Source organism: Alternaria viburni, assembly GCF_023758015.1.
Source record: "Alternaria viburni strain BMP 2772 chromosome Unknown scaffold_14, whole genome shotgun sequence".
Classification (NCBI taxonomy): domain Eukaryota; kingdom Fungi; phylum Ascomycota; class Dothideomycetes; order Pleosporales; family Pleosporaceae; genus Alternaria; species Alternaria viburni.
This window is the reverse complement of record NW_026055783.1, coordinates 595,918-611,145: the sequence shown is the minus strand read 5'-3', so window position 1 is coordinate 611,145 and position 15,228 is coordinate 595,918. Positions and strand designations below refer to the sequence as shown.

General features: G+C 52.5%; 6 protein-coding genes across 6 annotated transcripts; 3 read left to right on the top strand and 3 right to left on the bottom strand.

Annotated features, from left to right (window-relative positions):
- Positions 1-1,842: 1,842 nt before the first annotated feature.
- Positions 1,843-2,865, bottom strand: J4E79_006907 (uncharacterized protein; the record flags this gene model as incomplete). Its single annotated transcript, XM_049355775.1, has 1 exon — positions 1,843-2,865. The coding sequence occupies one exon, from the start codon at positions 2,863-2,865 to the stop codon at positions 1,843-1,845; it is 1,023 nt and encodes a 340-aa protein (XP_049209804.1).
- Positions 2,866-6,898: 4,033 nt separating this feature from the next.
- J4E79_006906 (uncharacterized protein) lies at positions 6,899-7,972 on the top strand (the record flags this gene model as incomplete). The annotated part of the gene is made up of 2 exons (XM_049355774.1): positions 6,899-7,034; positions 7,086-7,972. The coding sequence occupies 2 exons, from the start codon at positions 6,899-6,901 to the stop codon at positions 7,970-7,972; spliced, it is 1,023 nt and encodes a 340-aa protein (XP_049209803.1).
- A 198-nt stretch (positions 7,973-8,170) lies between these two features.
- On the bottom strand, positions 8,171-9,169 carry J4E79_006905 (uncharacterized protein; the record flags this gene model as incomplete). Its single annotated transcript, XM_049355773.1, has 1 exon — positions 8,171-9,169. The coding sequence occupies one exon, from the start codon at positions 9,167-9,169 to the stop codon at positions 8,171-8,173; it is 999 nt and encodes a 332-aa protein (XP_049209802.1).
- An 804-nt stretch (positions 9,170-9,973) lies between these two features.
- On the top strand, positions 9,974-10,447 carry J4E79_006904 (uncharacterized protein; the record flags this gene model as incomplete). The annotated part of the gene is given in 2 exon segments (XM_049355772.1): positions 9,974-10,299; positions 10,315-10,447. The coding sequence occupies 2 exon segments, from the start codon at positions 9,974-9,976 to the stop codon at positions 10,445-10,447; spliced, it is 459 nt and encodes a 152-aa protein (XP_049209801.1).
- Positions 10,448-11,136: 689 nt separating this feature from the next.
- J4E79_006903 (uncharacterized protein) lies at positions 11,137-12,552 on the top strand (the record flags this gene model as incomplete). The annotated part of the gene is made up of 5 exons (XM_049355771.1): positions 11,137-11,241; positions 11,331-11,563; positions 11,625-11,733; positions 11,789-12,373; positions 12,424-12,552. 5 exons carry the CDS (start codon positions 11,137-11,139, stop codon positions 12,550-12,552), a joined length of 1,161 nt encoding a protein of 386 aa, XP_049209800.1.
- A 649-nt stretch (positions 12,553-13,201) lies between these two features.
- Positions 13,202-14,919, bottom strand: J4E79_006902 (uncharacterized protein; the record flags this gene model as incomplete). The annotated part of the gene is made up of 2 exons (XM_049355770.1): positions 13,202-14,728; positions 14,779-14,919. 2 exons carry the CDS (start codon positions 14,917-14,919, stop codon positions 13,202-13,204), a joined length of 1,668 nt encoding a protein of 555 aa, XP_049209799.1.
- Positions 14,920-15,228: the final 309 nt, after the last annotated feature.

Sequence of the window (15,228 nt, the reverse complement as noted above, 5' to 3'; positions counted from 1 at the left end):
TGTTGCTCTTTCCGTGTATACCATGTTGAGATGAGGTATGTTAATCCTGGGTAAATTCCCGACATAGCTATTCCAAGCAGAATGCGTAGTGCAATCATCTGTCGCCATGTCTGCACGAAAGCTGTGCACAGCGTGATGATGCCGAAGCAGAAGGTGATGAAGGCAAACCAGATGCGCGGACCGAAGGTGCGCACAGCGATTGTCGATGGTAGCTGGAAGGCAATGCTCGCGATCGTGAAGATAAATATGGAAACAGAGTATCGGTTGCCGACGTTTAGTTCCAGATCGCTGAGCATAGAGGTGACAGATGCGCTAGAGATGACGCCGCTGTCAAGTAGATTGAGCGAGCACAAGATACCAGCAATGCTGCAAAGTCGAAGGTCGACCTTTAGGCGGATACTGCTGCGCCACTCTTCTTCGATCCTATCTCTTTCTGCATCGTCAATCTCATCGTGCTGTTGGTCGTGTAATTCTCGGATGGACTCGTCCGTTGACTGTTGGCTGGATGCACTCTTCTTCATGTTCTCGCGATTGGGAGGGATGAGGGGTAGCAGGAGTCTGCGACGAAAAGCTCATCATGTAGGTCGCCTGTGGAAAGAGCCAGAACGTGCTTATCGTAGCACAATCCAAATTGGTGTACATATCCGGCTGCAGAAGCTCCGCACTTTCCTAGGTGCAGATCTCCAGGGCTCCGTTGCTTACCGAGGCGCGGTTCCGCACGATAATTCCGCAGCAGATTACTTAGCAATGACCAAGCCGCTGATGTGGAGATCTGCATGCGGCTATCATAGACTTACTTGTCGCACATGTCGTCAGGCATGTTAAAGCGCCGTCCGAGTCTGGCGAGAGGCTGACGTTGCGAATAGATGGACTTGACATGCAGAAAAGCAGGCATCATCGGGGGTGGCCAGGATTTGTGTCGCAATTCCAAGGCTTGCTGCATGCACACTGTTATGTTTTTAGTAAGTAAGTTGTTTCCCAGATATTGTATACTTTCAGTCAGCCATCTTCCTGAATGTCACACAAGTTGTAGACACCGCTAGTGGCGTAGCTCTAGTGAGCAAGACAGAGCCCTAGTCTTGGGTAAGCCGGTATATGCTGTCCAAATGCCGTAAACAAGAAGACGCCTGCAGTCTCTGAGCGAACATCGGACTTTGCCATGCGACTGTGATACACATCACACACCTCCCGAGAACACGACTCGATCCTGACAGGTCGGTTTCACGCACAATTTGATATACCACAAAGTCATACATGGAATTGGTGAGGTGGCCTGTCACGTACAACTTGAACTTCAAGGATGCTACATCAGTTTGCATTCGAAAAATCCAATCTGGGGGAATGGGATGATATTGATTTTCTCCGATGAAGGAAGACCCTTTCTAGTATAGCCACTGGCTCTCCTGGCCAGTGGTTTGGGTATCTTCGCCAAGCTAGATAGCGAGTGTGGGTATTGATCGTAACAGACAAGACAAGAAGAAGAAAAAAATATAATGAAAAGATACAAAGGATAGTCCACACTTCAGCAGACGAGAAATAGGAAGTAACAACAGAACTCCCAACATCCGAGTGAGTGCCGTATGCTCCGACCGCCCTGCCTTATGTGTGACCCGAATCCGACCCAGTCCATTGATAAGACAATTTGTGTGTGAAAGTGTCATTAATCTGACAACAGGGGTAAAATGCATAAACCAACCGGGTGTCCCAAAAGCACTCGCTTCGTAAGTCGTGAAATGAAGGGGAGCTCCTTGGAGGAACTCTCAAGAAGATCAGGTGTCGAAATTAAAAGGGTATAGAAATCAGATCGACGGGAGTGGGCAGAGGCCCGGGCGGGAGGAGAGCTTAGCCTTCATCCTCACCATCGTCTTCGTCCTCATCTTCATCCTCTTCGCTCGTGCTGTGACGCTGCACGGCACCTGCCTTGTTCTTCTTGATGGTAGGTGTTCCCTTGAGTTGTGTAGATGATGCCTTGCGCTTGGGGCCAGAGCTGGCAGGCTTGGGAGGCATGGACGCGTTTTCCTTGTTGCCGTCTTCACCCTCGCCTTTTCCGGCTGCGTTGTCCATCGCAGCCACCTCTTCTGCGGTCAAGAAGCGACCGCCAGGACCACGGGGACGGCGCATGGCGTGGTTGTGCCTAGACTCGTGTAGGTATGGCTTTCGACCCTTGGATGTCAGCCTCAGTGCATCCTCGAGTTTCTGTCGCGCGAGACGCCTTTTCAAGATGCGATGGAATTGTTTCGCGTTGACATAGAGTGGCGCCTCTTCTGGTTGTGCACCTCCAGCGACAAGCTCAGGCGATTGTTGGTGCTGCGATTGCTGGGGCATCGGAGGGACGGAGGGTCTGGGGCCGCCATGGTTCATGACAGGCTGTGGCTGCTGCATCGCAGGACTACTGATTTGAGTGCTCATTCGCCTTTGTTGCATCTGAGTCGGGGTCATCTGAACTTGAGATGGGAGCGCGTTGTTCATCGCATTGGAAACGTTTGTCGGCGATCGTGGAGCGCGTCCATCCCCCTTCATCTGGGATACTGACATGCGTGGAGATGCGCGTGGGTCTTGTGCTAGCTGACCTGAGATGGCGGTTTGATCGTAGTATCCGGCTGGTCCTGCTGCTGCAGCCGTAGCTAACGCAGCAGCCTGTTGATGTTGTTGCTGTTGAGAGGGCATGTATGGATTTTGCATACCAGCCATGTAGGCCTGATGCTGAGGGAAGCCCATCTGCGGGTGGTGCTGGGGATGTGGTTGGCCGTTATGCGCGAAGTTTCCATTCGATGGAAGGATTGGGGACGACTGCTGCTGTCCGAACTGCATTTGCTGCGGGTTGGGCGCGGGCGCATGCCCGTGGAATTGTGCGTAGTCGGTCATGGCTGTCTACAATGCGTAGATTGTGGGCCTAGTTGCGTGAAGACGAGGTAGCGAGAGGCTCGCAGTTGAGGCGCGTAATACAGGCAGGCGGTCACGTCGCGGCAGGGCCGATACTTGATGCGCTGTCAATGGCCAGGCGTGCTTGAGGCGAATTCGCTAGAGCGCACGGCTTTAGCTTCCAGGTTTGAGGCGCAGCAGTGGTGATTGGACGTCGAGGGGCAGTGCGCGTTTACAAATGATGGAGCGATTTGTCGAGGATGAAGCTGCACTCTAGAGGCCCGCGCCGTAGTAGTGGGGAAGAGCCGTTGCAGGTATTCACCAGTCACGAGAGGAAGATGAGAGTCGCCTACAATGATTGTCAGCCAAATCAAGAGAGCATTGGACGCTGTGCTGGCGGGGTGGGCGATTGGAAGGGATGATGCGCTGGCATATGCATGCGCGGTGAGCTAGTGCGCTTACCTTGTTTCGTCAGTTGGCGGGCGTCAAGGTCGTATTGCCGGTCTGAATGCTCTTCGGGTTTGAAGTCTAGGGCGACCAGCGAGCGGACAAATGTATATTGTCGTTGCGCAATGACAGCTTTAGCAGCGGCGTGGTCCAAGTAGCGGACAGAACGCGGGATACAAAAGGCTTGGTGAGCTTTGTGTTGCCTTGAATGCGACGTCAGCCTCTAGCATGTGAAGTGGAGGCAAGGCGCGCGAATGTGTAGCACCAGAGCATGCGGCATGCCTGTAAGCCGAAAAGGAAAATGAGAAGCATAGCGAGGGACGGTAATACAGTCTTGCGACGGCGACGGGAGTGTCTGAATCGATGCGCCGTCGCTTGAAAGGACTTGATCGTCGGACATGGTGATAACGAGTTGCATAGCGCGACGGAGTGGACTTACAGGTGCTTGCGTCTTGCAGGAAGATTGGATCCCGTGATCTGCTTGCCGTTCTATGGCTGCCCAGGTGGGAGATGCAGACAGGTCTTGAGTCCGGCCTGACGAATTGCTGAGAGCCGAGAGCAGGCGGTGCCTTTTGGAGGCAAAGCAACCTTGGGAGCGGCGGAGAAGCTAGGGTGTATTCTTGTGGTGTTCCGCGCGCCAGTCCGCGCAAACACGTCTTGAGTGAGATGAAGATGGCGAACTTTAGTGAGGGAAAAATGATTCGTCGAGGAAGGAACGAGGGCAGGCGCTGAGGACGCTTTCTATTCGTGCCTGCCCAACGCGCTAAGCGAGCAGGGACCCGCTTAATACCTGGTGAGTCTAAGGCAGCCACACACGGCATCTCTCTACGTCACGACGAGACGGTATGCCGCTTCCCAGACGGAACGACACAGATGAGTGCGCGTATCTGTCTCTCCCCATTTCATTCTCGAGTTTTCACGTTGATACTGAATGATGGCAGAGTGTAGGCCATTCGAGCGGGGTTGAGATGCAAGAGCCCGAGGCTAACCCGACCCGTGACGCTCGTGGAGAAGGCACGTGCATTTCCAGCCTCCGCGCCGCCCGGGACTATCCATCTTCTCCTCACACGCGCTGCGATATCGAATTTCCTGGTTCAGACAAATCACAATTCACGCGACCTAAAAAACAATCGGACAATTTGATGTATAGCCAACTGCAGGCGTCAGCTAAGCTGGCATATCGCGGGTGATTGGCGCCCCGTCGAAATTGCGCCCAGTGCCCCCAGACGGATGATCCGTCGGGGCTGTAGGCGCCAAACTCTGAACGAGCTCTAGCTTCTGAACCCACCACAGCGATTCCCAGCAATTCCCAGCAGAACGCTCCGCATCGAACAAGGAGTCGTTTGCGCAGCTACCTTCCATAGCCTTCAACGTCTGGACGCGCTCGACTTAAAGCCGCCTCCTACGTCTATTGGCCCAGTTCCTGTCTCGCCTCCGTCTCAACCCATCCAGCATGATCTGGATAGCTCAATGTCATGGAGTACCACGTGAGCAAACCTCATTTCTTCCCTTCTCTTCAGACCTGCATATGTGCACCGCCGTCACATCAGCTGTAGCGTAAGCACAACAGAATGCAGATGCAAGTGGGCCAAAGTCAGACCCAGCCTCCACTTCGACGTCCAAGCTTGTGATCGTCAGACCCTGCTTCGCACGGGAAAAACTGTACAAAACAAAGGAAATGCTCAAGCTGGACTGGGGACCTGGCTCTTCGAGCCGAGACGCATATCGTCCCTGGTCTCAAGACCGGTAAGCCTGAAAACCAGCCACCGATTTCTCCTGTGTCGCACATCGCTGCGTCATCCTAACCTCCACGCCTCGGGCCCGCGACAGTGGCTCGGCCGCTCTGCCAAGTCACACCACTTTGTTGATACTTCGGCCCATCCCTAACATGTGCTCTCGTCCGCGGCTGAAGACGGATGTCATCTATAATGCAACCACTACTTGGATGTAAGGGGCACTAACTCCTTGCCCGGATCTTTGCTTCGTGCTGCTTCGGCAAACCCGTCAACTCTAATGACACCCAACCCTACCTCTGCCGGCATGTTGGGGGTAGTTTGGGTAGTATCAGCCGTTGTTGGTTGCTTTTGTTCTGGACTCTGACCGCGATGATGTGATTTCATTTGTCCAGGTTCCACGACAGTCAATCAAAAGCCTCACTCATGCCGTCGCATTTACGCGAGGTGTGATCCCAAGTACCAGAACCGTACCGATCCAGCTCGGCTACGTATCTGCCAGCCCTAAAACGCAGCGTATCAGTTTCGATTGCTCATCATGTTAATCTAATCAGGTTACATCTTCCGCTGACGTGCATGATCCCCTCCACGCGTTCATCCTTCGTTTACCACAAGTTTGGTGTGCAACACACGAGGGCTTTTACAGGAAGTCGGCATTTGCAGAACTCATCGTTACCGCACCACGCTTCATTCCACTCTTTACAGCATGAATACCGAATCTTTGCCTCGATAGCGAAATAACCAGTGGTGTAATCTTGGGTTCTTGCTAGAATCCAGTTCAGCTGCTCCACATGGGCTTATCCGGACACCCGTAGCCGTCCGTTTCGCGTTCCTCTTCGGATCAGGCATTTATCGTCAGCACACCCCGGATGAAACCAATGCGAGTTGGCAAGGGAACATCGGTGAAGTGCCTGTCGCATGCGTCACTACACTCGTTTCATCTTAATCTTGCTACACAGTGCGGCTCTTGCAGTCGTTGATGTGCGATTAGCATCTGCCCCATCGCAGATCCCCCAGACGTTCGACATTGCGCCCGCGTTCCCGCACCGTGGCAACACCAGTCATGGTCGTTACCAGGAGATGGGGGCTTACCGGCCTGTAATCTAGTTGCTCCTGCACGTGAACCGCCACTGAACACGGCATTTCATGGCTGCCGGTGTGCGATAAACTTTTCAAGGTGTCACGGGCACCTTTGATTGCCAAATCCTACAAGGGTTACAAAAAGCACAATATTCGACGATTACCACACAAACTGTGTTGAGGTGACCAACCTGGCAAATATGTGGCCATTTATCACAATTCTGATGTCATGCTTCATGCATCTGCGGTCCGTCGGTAATTCTTGACAAGGTTATGTTTCGTCTGAAGTCTCTCCCGTTTGCTAAGTGTATATGCGCTAGACATCTTAATTCAAAAGATTTCTACGAACGTAGAGCAGATCGCATACGCGCAGTCAGAAATTTGCGTGGTGAACATTGGACCAACAGTTCCTCCCACAGTTGCTCCATGTCGAGGTCCATCTCCTCGATGCCTTCGTCGTTTATCACATACGCAACAACGAATACGGCTCTTGTGATCTTGATCTATGGTGGCTTCTTTGGTGTATTGACGTTGGGGTCATCCTTGATGATCTGGCGGCGCGTCTCAACACAAGAGTGTCCTGCTCAAAGTGGAAGCTGTTGAACCGATCTCCTCTCTCAAGGTTGAAGCTGCCCGAATGAAGTGGGGCGGCGCGGATCAATCTCCGCACCGCCACGCCTGTCAACAGGGCATAGCTGCGGACTTCGCGGCTGTAACCGTGTAGGAGTCAACCAACCGACCATCAACAGAAGATGGGTTGTTTTTAACGCTCAATCATGGAACACTTCGTCACCCCACTTCCTTCAGCCGAAAGCGAAGCGAACAGGGTCGAGTATCAACCCACCAACATTGAAGCCGAGGCCAACAAGCAGCGCAGGAAAGTCCAGAACCGAAAGAACCAAAGGGCACATCGTGAGTTTGGTCTTAAGCATCTCGCCCTTGGCTGAGCTCATCTCGATGAAGGACTGCGAAACAAGAAGCAAAACCCAGTTTCTGTTCAGACGTCGCGCCCGTTCCAGATCGAGCGCTGGCGTCTGGATGAAGTTGACGAAAGCCTATCCCATTCCACAGAGCCCACTGCTCAAGATGTGACGGTCAACGCATCGATATCCATTCCTGATCGCACTGTAGTCCTCCGGACGCCACCTCCACACACTCCGGGTCAAGCTCCCACTACGTTAACACCCCCGTCCATGGTCTTTCCCCTCTCTACGGACCACCTCCTTCACCTAGTTCAATACAACGTCTTCCGAGCCTTTGTCTCAAACAAGCGTACTCTAAACGCGCTTCTTACAGGGTGGACAAACGATATGCCTCCTTCCCCAACCACATGTCCCATCAGCCTTCCTTACATCGACGACACGAACATCTATCCCTTGAATCCCAATATACCCCCTTCACTCTTCCCGACTCGCATCCAGCAAGAGCGTTTGCACTCTTTCTGGATCAACCTCTTTCCTTTTCCTTCAGTGCGCGACAATCTCATCAGGCATGAGGGACTCTTCGATCCCTGGGAGCTATTGCAGGATCTCATTGGCGAGCTCATGGGTGCTACGCCGATCCAAGAGCGACGAGGTATGCCTCTTGCTATCAAGGTTTCTGACCCTAAGGTTGTGTCAAAACCGCCGACCGCAGTAGTAGCACGTGATGAGGATGAGGTTACTGCGGGTCGCAAGGGACTCGTTGTTTGGGGTGAGCCGCACGACATGAAGAGTTGGGAGGCTACCCCTGGCTTTCTGGCTAAGTGGTCATGGGCCGTACAGGGATGCGACGATTTGCTTGTATCTAGTAATCGCTGGAGGCTGATGAGGGGAGAGGAACCTTTGCGTCTTCCTTCAATGGGAAATTAGTCGATACATCGAATACGTTCCAACACGAATCGAGCATGATCTACCAGTACAATATCCGATATCACGATTTCACGATAAGAACTTTGACCGGTAGTAAATTCAAGTACGGTGTGCTAATGCGCATGGGTGTATTCATAGAACTTCTATCATGTGTCTAATTGTACACTGAGTCAACACTGCTGTCCCTTTCTGAACGTTTTACTCATCACTCGGCAATCCCACAAGCTTGAGCGAGTCGTTCCAGAGCCTCTCCGCCTTCTCCACATCGTAAGCATGCGGAGCATAACCAAGCGCAGTGTACTTGTCATCGCCTTCTTTGTATGGCTCCGCAACAGCGCAGTCGACGAGGTACTTGCCGCCCTTGTGCTTCCATGTTTCGCTGATCGCTGCCCATACCGATGTTGCAGCACCCTGTTCGACGCTCTTCATGGTTGGATACAAATGTTCCATACCTTTGAATGCGTCCGGGGGCATATGCTGCGTCAGCCCCGTCTGAACTAAGCCGGGATGAACGCTAGTGGCGTGTAGATGGCGCGAGCCATAGCGGCGCTCAATCTCGTTGGCCATGTATATGTTTGCCGTTTTTGACTGGGCGTACGCTACGCTGGGATTGTAATCGCCTTCCTGGAAGTTGTAGTTGTTGGAGTCGTTGATACCGCAGACGTTGTGCGCTGAGGAAGCGAGACTGACGACGCGGGATGGGCGGCTGGAGCAGGCGGCTGCGAGAAGAGCGGGCTCTAGAAGCTTGTAAAAAAGAAAATGTGACAGGTGGTTTGTGCCGAATTGAAGTTCGTGGCCATCTGCCGTAAGGCGATAGTCGGGAATTGCCATGATGCCGGCGTTGTTCACGAGTAGATGGACTTTAGCGGTCCTGGTAAGAATGACGGCGGCAGCGGCACGTACGGAAGAGAGGTTTGCCTGATCCATCTCGATGATGTGCATACGCGAAGGTTCGAAGATATCAGCAAGGGCAGATTGGGCTTTGCTCGTGTCTCGGGCCGTGAGAAAGAGAATGGCGCCAGTGGTGGCCAGGGCACGAGTGGTTTCAATGCCGATGCCAGAGGAGGTACCAGTGATGACAATGACTTCACCTTTGAGTTTGTTCTCAAGGTTCTCGTCTTTGATGATCTGCAAGGCTGTTGGGCGCGCGTCGCCAGGGCCATTCGGCTTAACATGAGCTTCATCGTAATGAGGCATTCTTGTGTTGGCGGGATGCTGGGAGGGATAAAGGCAGAAGATATGACTTGCGTAGATGGCGTAAGCTGGATTGATAAGATCTTGAGGGATTGGATTCTGAGTTTGAACGGAAGGAGGGGCAAATGAATCAATTATGTACTCAACTCACCCAAGCTCTGTACGCGACATCTTGGTCTCATTCGTAGACAGCGTCGCTCAAGAAAGACACGACTTAGAAATCACCGTACGCTTTAGCATGCTTTCTCGGGGATAAGCTTGAGAGAAGGCTCACACCGCCGCTTCATATCGAAATCTGGGCTTAGTTTACAGGTGCGGTACCTTCGAATTGCTGATTTGAAAGGAGACGCATCATTCGGGCTGTGTGGATGCTTCGGCCCCAAGCTGCGAGCTAGGCTGAAGAGGGTGATAATGTCATCGGGTGGAGCTAAAGCTAGACTGCAGGTACGGCCGAAGATCCTCCGTGGCTCAAACGCACTAGGCCAAAACGGGAGAAAATGTCATCGCACTCTGATGTCGACCCTCAACGGAGGTCTTGGAAGGCAGTACTCAAGATGATGTGATCTATTCTTGTTAAGTAAGCATCATCCAAAGGACGGCGTTAAGTCATGGACTTACGTGTACTGCCGCGAAGGACTGTTGGCGACCTCGGGAATTTGAGGTAGACAGTCGCTGATGCTACCTAGGTACGCGCGAAACATAAGTAGGCGTCAGTTGCAACCCAATATGCAGTCAATATCTCCACTACTTTCCACTATCTACATCTCTATCTTCAGTTCGCACAAAACTCTACCCTAGTCCTCCAACATGGCCTCAACTCCTTCCACACCGAACCTCAGAGAACAAATTGAGGCAACAGCTCGGGCCTTCTTATCAGCATTCGAAGAAGGCGCAGCTCAGAGCAACGCTTCCATTATCAATCGCGACGTCACAGCCGACTGCACACGTCACCTACTTCCCGCATCCGTACCCAAAGCTTTCGGTCTTGCAACGGACTCGTACTTCGACACGACAAGTTTTCAGGACCTCTTCGGGAATGACATCAAAGTATTGTTGTTCAAGGATAACATCATGTCGAATTTGATCATCGACACGGAGGCGCGCCGCGCCGCTTTTACAGCTAAAGCCGATGTGTATGTTAGGAGCAGTGGAGAGACGTACCCTTTTGCGGGTGCTTGGTTCTTGTACTTTAATGAGGATGGATCTAAGATCAAAAAGGTGGTTGAGTTCTGCGAGAAAGACGCCATCTTGAAGATGGCAAGCGATGTGGCTGCTGCCTAATGAGTCTAGAGTAAAGACAGGCTGGAAGCTGAACAGGAGGTAGAGACCAAGATATGACCAGACTTAGCGAGCACATTCTTGAACAATACTATCTCTTGCAGCTCCTCTGCTGGTATCAGACCATTACGCCCTTAACGAAACCTGGTTTGTCTCTAGGCACAAGTCCAGTTCACCTCTTCCAAACCCGAAGCCATTGAAGAGATAGCCGCGGTCTAGGTTCATGCTGTCCATCAAGTCGGCTATGACATGAGCGGTGGCGATCTGCCAAGGTGGTTCGTAATCATCATGCCGTTATGTGTGTTGACCCGATTCATGAGAAGCTCCGGAGTGAGTCATTAGACCGAAGTGATCCTTCTGCCCCGCTTGATCGTTTCGCCGTCTAGTGCTGTCAGGACAAAGAACCAATACAATGTCCGTCAGGACTGGTGTATCTGAAGTTGATATGGATTTCATGCTTCCCATGTCGCCGACCATGGGTTTATTCCGCTCTAGATCAGTAATCGGGCCAATATTACTAGCATACATCCGCACAGTAATTCAATGGCCACTTATGCAACGCCCAGGGCTGTGCGCAAGAAGCCAAGCCAATGAAGTTTACGTACAGTATAAGACGGGACAGCACCACGCAGCTTCTCCTGAATATAAAGAGAAATCAACACCTCTTCTTACCACGACGAACGTCCTCCACCATGGCCTCTTTCGATGAAACCTTCAATACTATTCGTCGTCGATTTGAGGAAAACAAGCAGCCTATCCCTCCAGTTACACTTGGCGCCATCAGCAAAAATGGTATGGTACCTAGGAGTCCACCTTTCCCTGTCTCTTGTTTTGTTTCTGTTTTGCTGATAAGACGTGATCAAAAGGTTCTTTTCGCTACATGAAGGCGTTTGAAAAGGAATCCGACGACGCGGAGTCCAATGGTGTGCATTGGCTCGCCTCTTCCACCAAGCTGGTGACTACAATTGCTGTAATGCAATGCGTCGAGAGAGGATTACTAAACCTGAATGACGATATCGCCAAAGTGCTGCCCGAGTGGAAAGATCCGAAGATTCTGACCGGTTTCAATGAAGAGAATGAAGCCCTCTTCAGGCCCGCAACGAAGGCTATCACCCTCCGGTAAGTCTTGACACGTCTAAAGGCTTACCACGTTTTGCTAACATATTATGTTGGTGACCAGGCAACTGTTGACGCACTCCAGCGGCATGGCTTATACATTCATGGATCCGCTCCTGACCCGCTACGAAGAGCTTCAGGGTAAGCCACTGCCTGGCCCTCCCACATCTGTCGTAAGCTGGCTCACCCCGCTCGCCAATACCATTAGCTTACCACCAAGCGCTATAGGCAGAAAAGTTTCCCCACCACTTTCTCGTGTTTGAATCCGGTGAACGATGGATGTATTCGCCTGGCATTGACTGGGCTGGAGTTTTGGTCGAACGAATCACCTCCATGAAGCTTGGCGAGTACATGCAACGCCATATTTTCGACGTCGTGTCTGCCAATGACGCTACTTTCCATCCCGACCAGCGAGAAGAGACGCGAGCTCGAAAGGCCAAAGTTTGGGAGCGAGTGGGTGAGAGGTTGCAGGAACAGAAGCAGCCTCACTGGCCGGACAGGGTTGAGGCAGATTTTGGAGGGGGCGGTCTGTTCGCAACTGTGGACGACTTGCTCAAAATATACCAAGGTGTCCTGACAGGAGAGTTGCTCCGGCCCGAATCTGTCAAGGAGATGTTTCAGCCTCAGCTCGAGACAACCAAGGGCCTCGACCCAGCCGAGTACTCGTTGCCGTCCCGTAACGCTATCTGGAATACTGTCCCAGACGACGTCCCTGTCAGCTTTGGGATTGGAGGCTTGATCAACATCACTGCAGTACCGCAACGACGCGGAGTGAACTCACTCACCTGGTCGGGCATGCCGAATTGCTACTGGGTAAGTCTTCAAACTGTGGATGTGGACTCTGGCTCATCATCAAACTATAGTGGATCGACGTCAGCAACGGTGTCGCCGGGGTGTATCTCTCTCAGCTTGTACCAACCGGAGATGAGAAGGCTATCGAGCTCTTGACCGAGTTTGAGAAATTTGTGTACTCGAGTTTGGATACATCTTGAATGTTGATTCAAAATAGTATCAGCAAGGCAAGCTAGCTAAGAGAAGATCACACTCAACGAGCATTATGTTCAACGGATCCTCATACTTATCAGAAATTCCATTCCCATTTCTGTATGATAGTACGGTTGTCTCGATGGGAGGATGAGTCGCTTCTCCTCGTCAGACAGCCTGTGTGGTGTGCCTGCAAATGTAGATGTTAGCATATGTCTTGCGTTGTCCAAGTGGCTATGCCCGCATTTCTACAGCTCGCGCTCCGGTCTGGTCGTGTCGGATCAAGCTACCACCTATCCTTCTCTTCTTTCTCTACAACCTTCTCCGTCGCGAGACTAAGTTCACATACCTTTTTGCTTAGCCGCTAGTTCAAACGTGAGCTTCTTTACGCGCGAGCTTCGCGTACCCTACGTCAGCATCTTCGCAAGCCAATGTATCCTTAGCTTAACATCTTCACATACCAGCTTTGCAACTTCCATACTAGTATCTTCGCTAGTCAGCAGGTCCGCAGATTAGGTTGAGGCACGCAAGCTCTGAGGGAAAGATGTGCATGTAATGTATCGATTGAACGCAACGATAACTGTCTGAACTAGACAACTCCGATGCTCGCAGGTTGAGTCTCGTGAATAGTAGAATGTATGCTCAACGCAGGCCAGCCTATTTTTTCCCACCGTTCTTTTTCCAGCCCGCACTTCTGCTCTTGCGTCCATTGGCACCCTTCTTTTGGCCGCCGCTGCCCTTGAACTTGAGCCCACTCTTGCCCTGTCTCTCACTCGCCCTGTGGCCTTCGAACACGAAGCCCTCTTTGGTTTGTGCCTTGGCGACCTTGCCCAGCATCGATCTAGCACGTCCTTGCATCGACTTTTGCTCCTCAGTCAACTTCTGCTTGTAACCGGCACCAGGCTGGCCGCCTGGCCTGGGTGCCTTGGATGGCGGTGGGCCTCTCGGCTTCTCCTTGTTCTTCTTCTCCGCTTTGCAACGTGTAATACGAAGTTTGCGAGGGAGCATAGGTGGGTACATCTTTTCGTTGAGTTGCAGCGCGGCTTCGACGCCGTTCTCATCTACGAACTGGACGTAGGCGAAACCCTTTCCGACTCTTGTCTTGGCATCGCGGACTACGCGCACGCTCTCGATTTTACCGCATTTGCCAAAGTGTACCCAGAGACCCTCTTCGATGTCGGAGGCGGCCCTCTTCTTGTTGGGTCTCTCGCCTTCTGCCACGGGTGTTTGGGACAATTCGTCTACGAAGGGAAGGTTGCCAACGAAGACACAGCGGCGGTGGTCGACCTTCATAGGATGGGCTAGTGAATCGACATGGAGATGACGGTTGAGCAGCATAGAGCCGTTTAGTTTCTTGACAGCTTCTCTTGCGGCTACCTTGGTCGTGTAAACAACATATGCGTTAGTGCTCTTGGTAGTCGCGTCTATGATGTCCTTGGTTGCAAAGGCAGCGCGTTTGGGAAGCGAGGGATCGAGAGCCGTCGATCGGAAACGTATCGACTCGATCTTGTGCGGGGGCTTGTTATCGGCGAGGTCGGGTATGAAGGACTCCAGGTGCTTCTTGAGAGCCTTTTCTGCGGGCTTTGAGCTTATGCACTCGACCGAAACGTTGCTCAGGAAGACAGTGCGGGACGCCTTCTCCACCTCGGATGCGCTCTCGTCGGTCTTCTCCATGAGCGACTCATGCTTGGGAATTGTGACGTCCTCGGCCTTGTCCGCGTCCTTGGTCTCTTTGCCCTCATCTGCCTCATCCGAAGACTCATCCTCGTCGTCCTCGTCTGAAGAACCCTCGTCGTCCTCTTCCTCGGTCTTGCGTTTCTTCTGTCTTTGCTCCTCCTCCTTCTCCTCCTCGCGCGCTACTTTGCGCATATATGCATCCTCGATCTCTTCCTTGTCGCCGCGCTTGCGCTTCTTTGGCTTTTCCTTTGCGCCGTGCAGTACGGCTTCACCCAGTTTTGCTAGCGCGGCCTCGTCTTCAGATTCAGAGTCGTCGCTAGCATCCGACATGTCCTCATCCTCGTCTTCGTCCTCATCCTCATCGTCAGAGGGTAAGCTTTCGGATGCCGAGCTCAGTTCCGCATCGTTCGCATCGCCTTCGTCTTCATCTTCGCTGGGTTTTTTGGTCGCTTTCGCTTGTTCGGGCGCTTGGTACCGTGACTTTGAAGGCGCTTGCACAGGTCCGGCCTGAGAATTGTTAGCAATCACTCTTCAGCCCAGACATGCGATCAACGTACACTGGCAGCAAACAGCGATGCTAGCGCCGGGTCAAACGCCTTTTTGTCGACTTTGATGAGGGACTTGTCTGACTTGTCTGACTTGTGGCTCTTCTTGGGCGTGTCCGTCTTAGCCGAGCGTTTGTCCTTTGACTTGGCCATGGCGACAATGGAGATGTTGGTGTTGGCGACAGCAAGCTCGTCAAAAAGTTTTGGTGGAGACGCTTCACGACGAACGCGCGCTAGGCCCAGCTGGGTGGTGCAGGCGGCAGAACGACACCGCCCGGGGCAGGGCAGTGCGGTCATTTGCAAGCCTCAGGGCCTCTCCCGGCCGTCGACCCGCTTCAGAGCGCAGTTTACACCATCCCGACCGAGCTGCCCTCCGCATTCACCACGCACACAGGAATGCCCGCCGCTGTCCCGCGTTTGCACACTCTCCCGTACAAACATCGCAGACCTGCCACCCGGTCG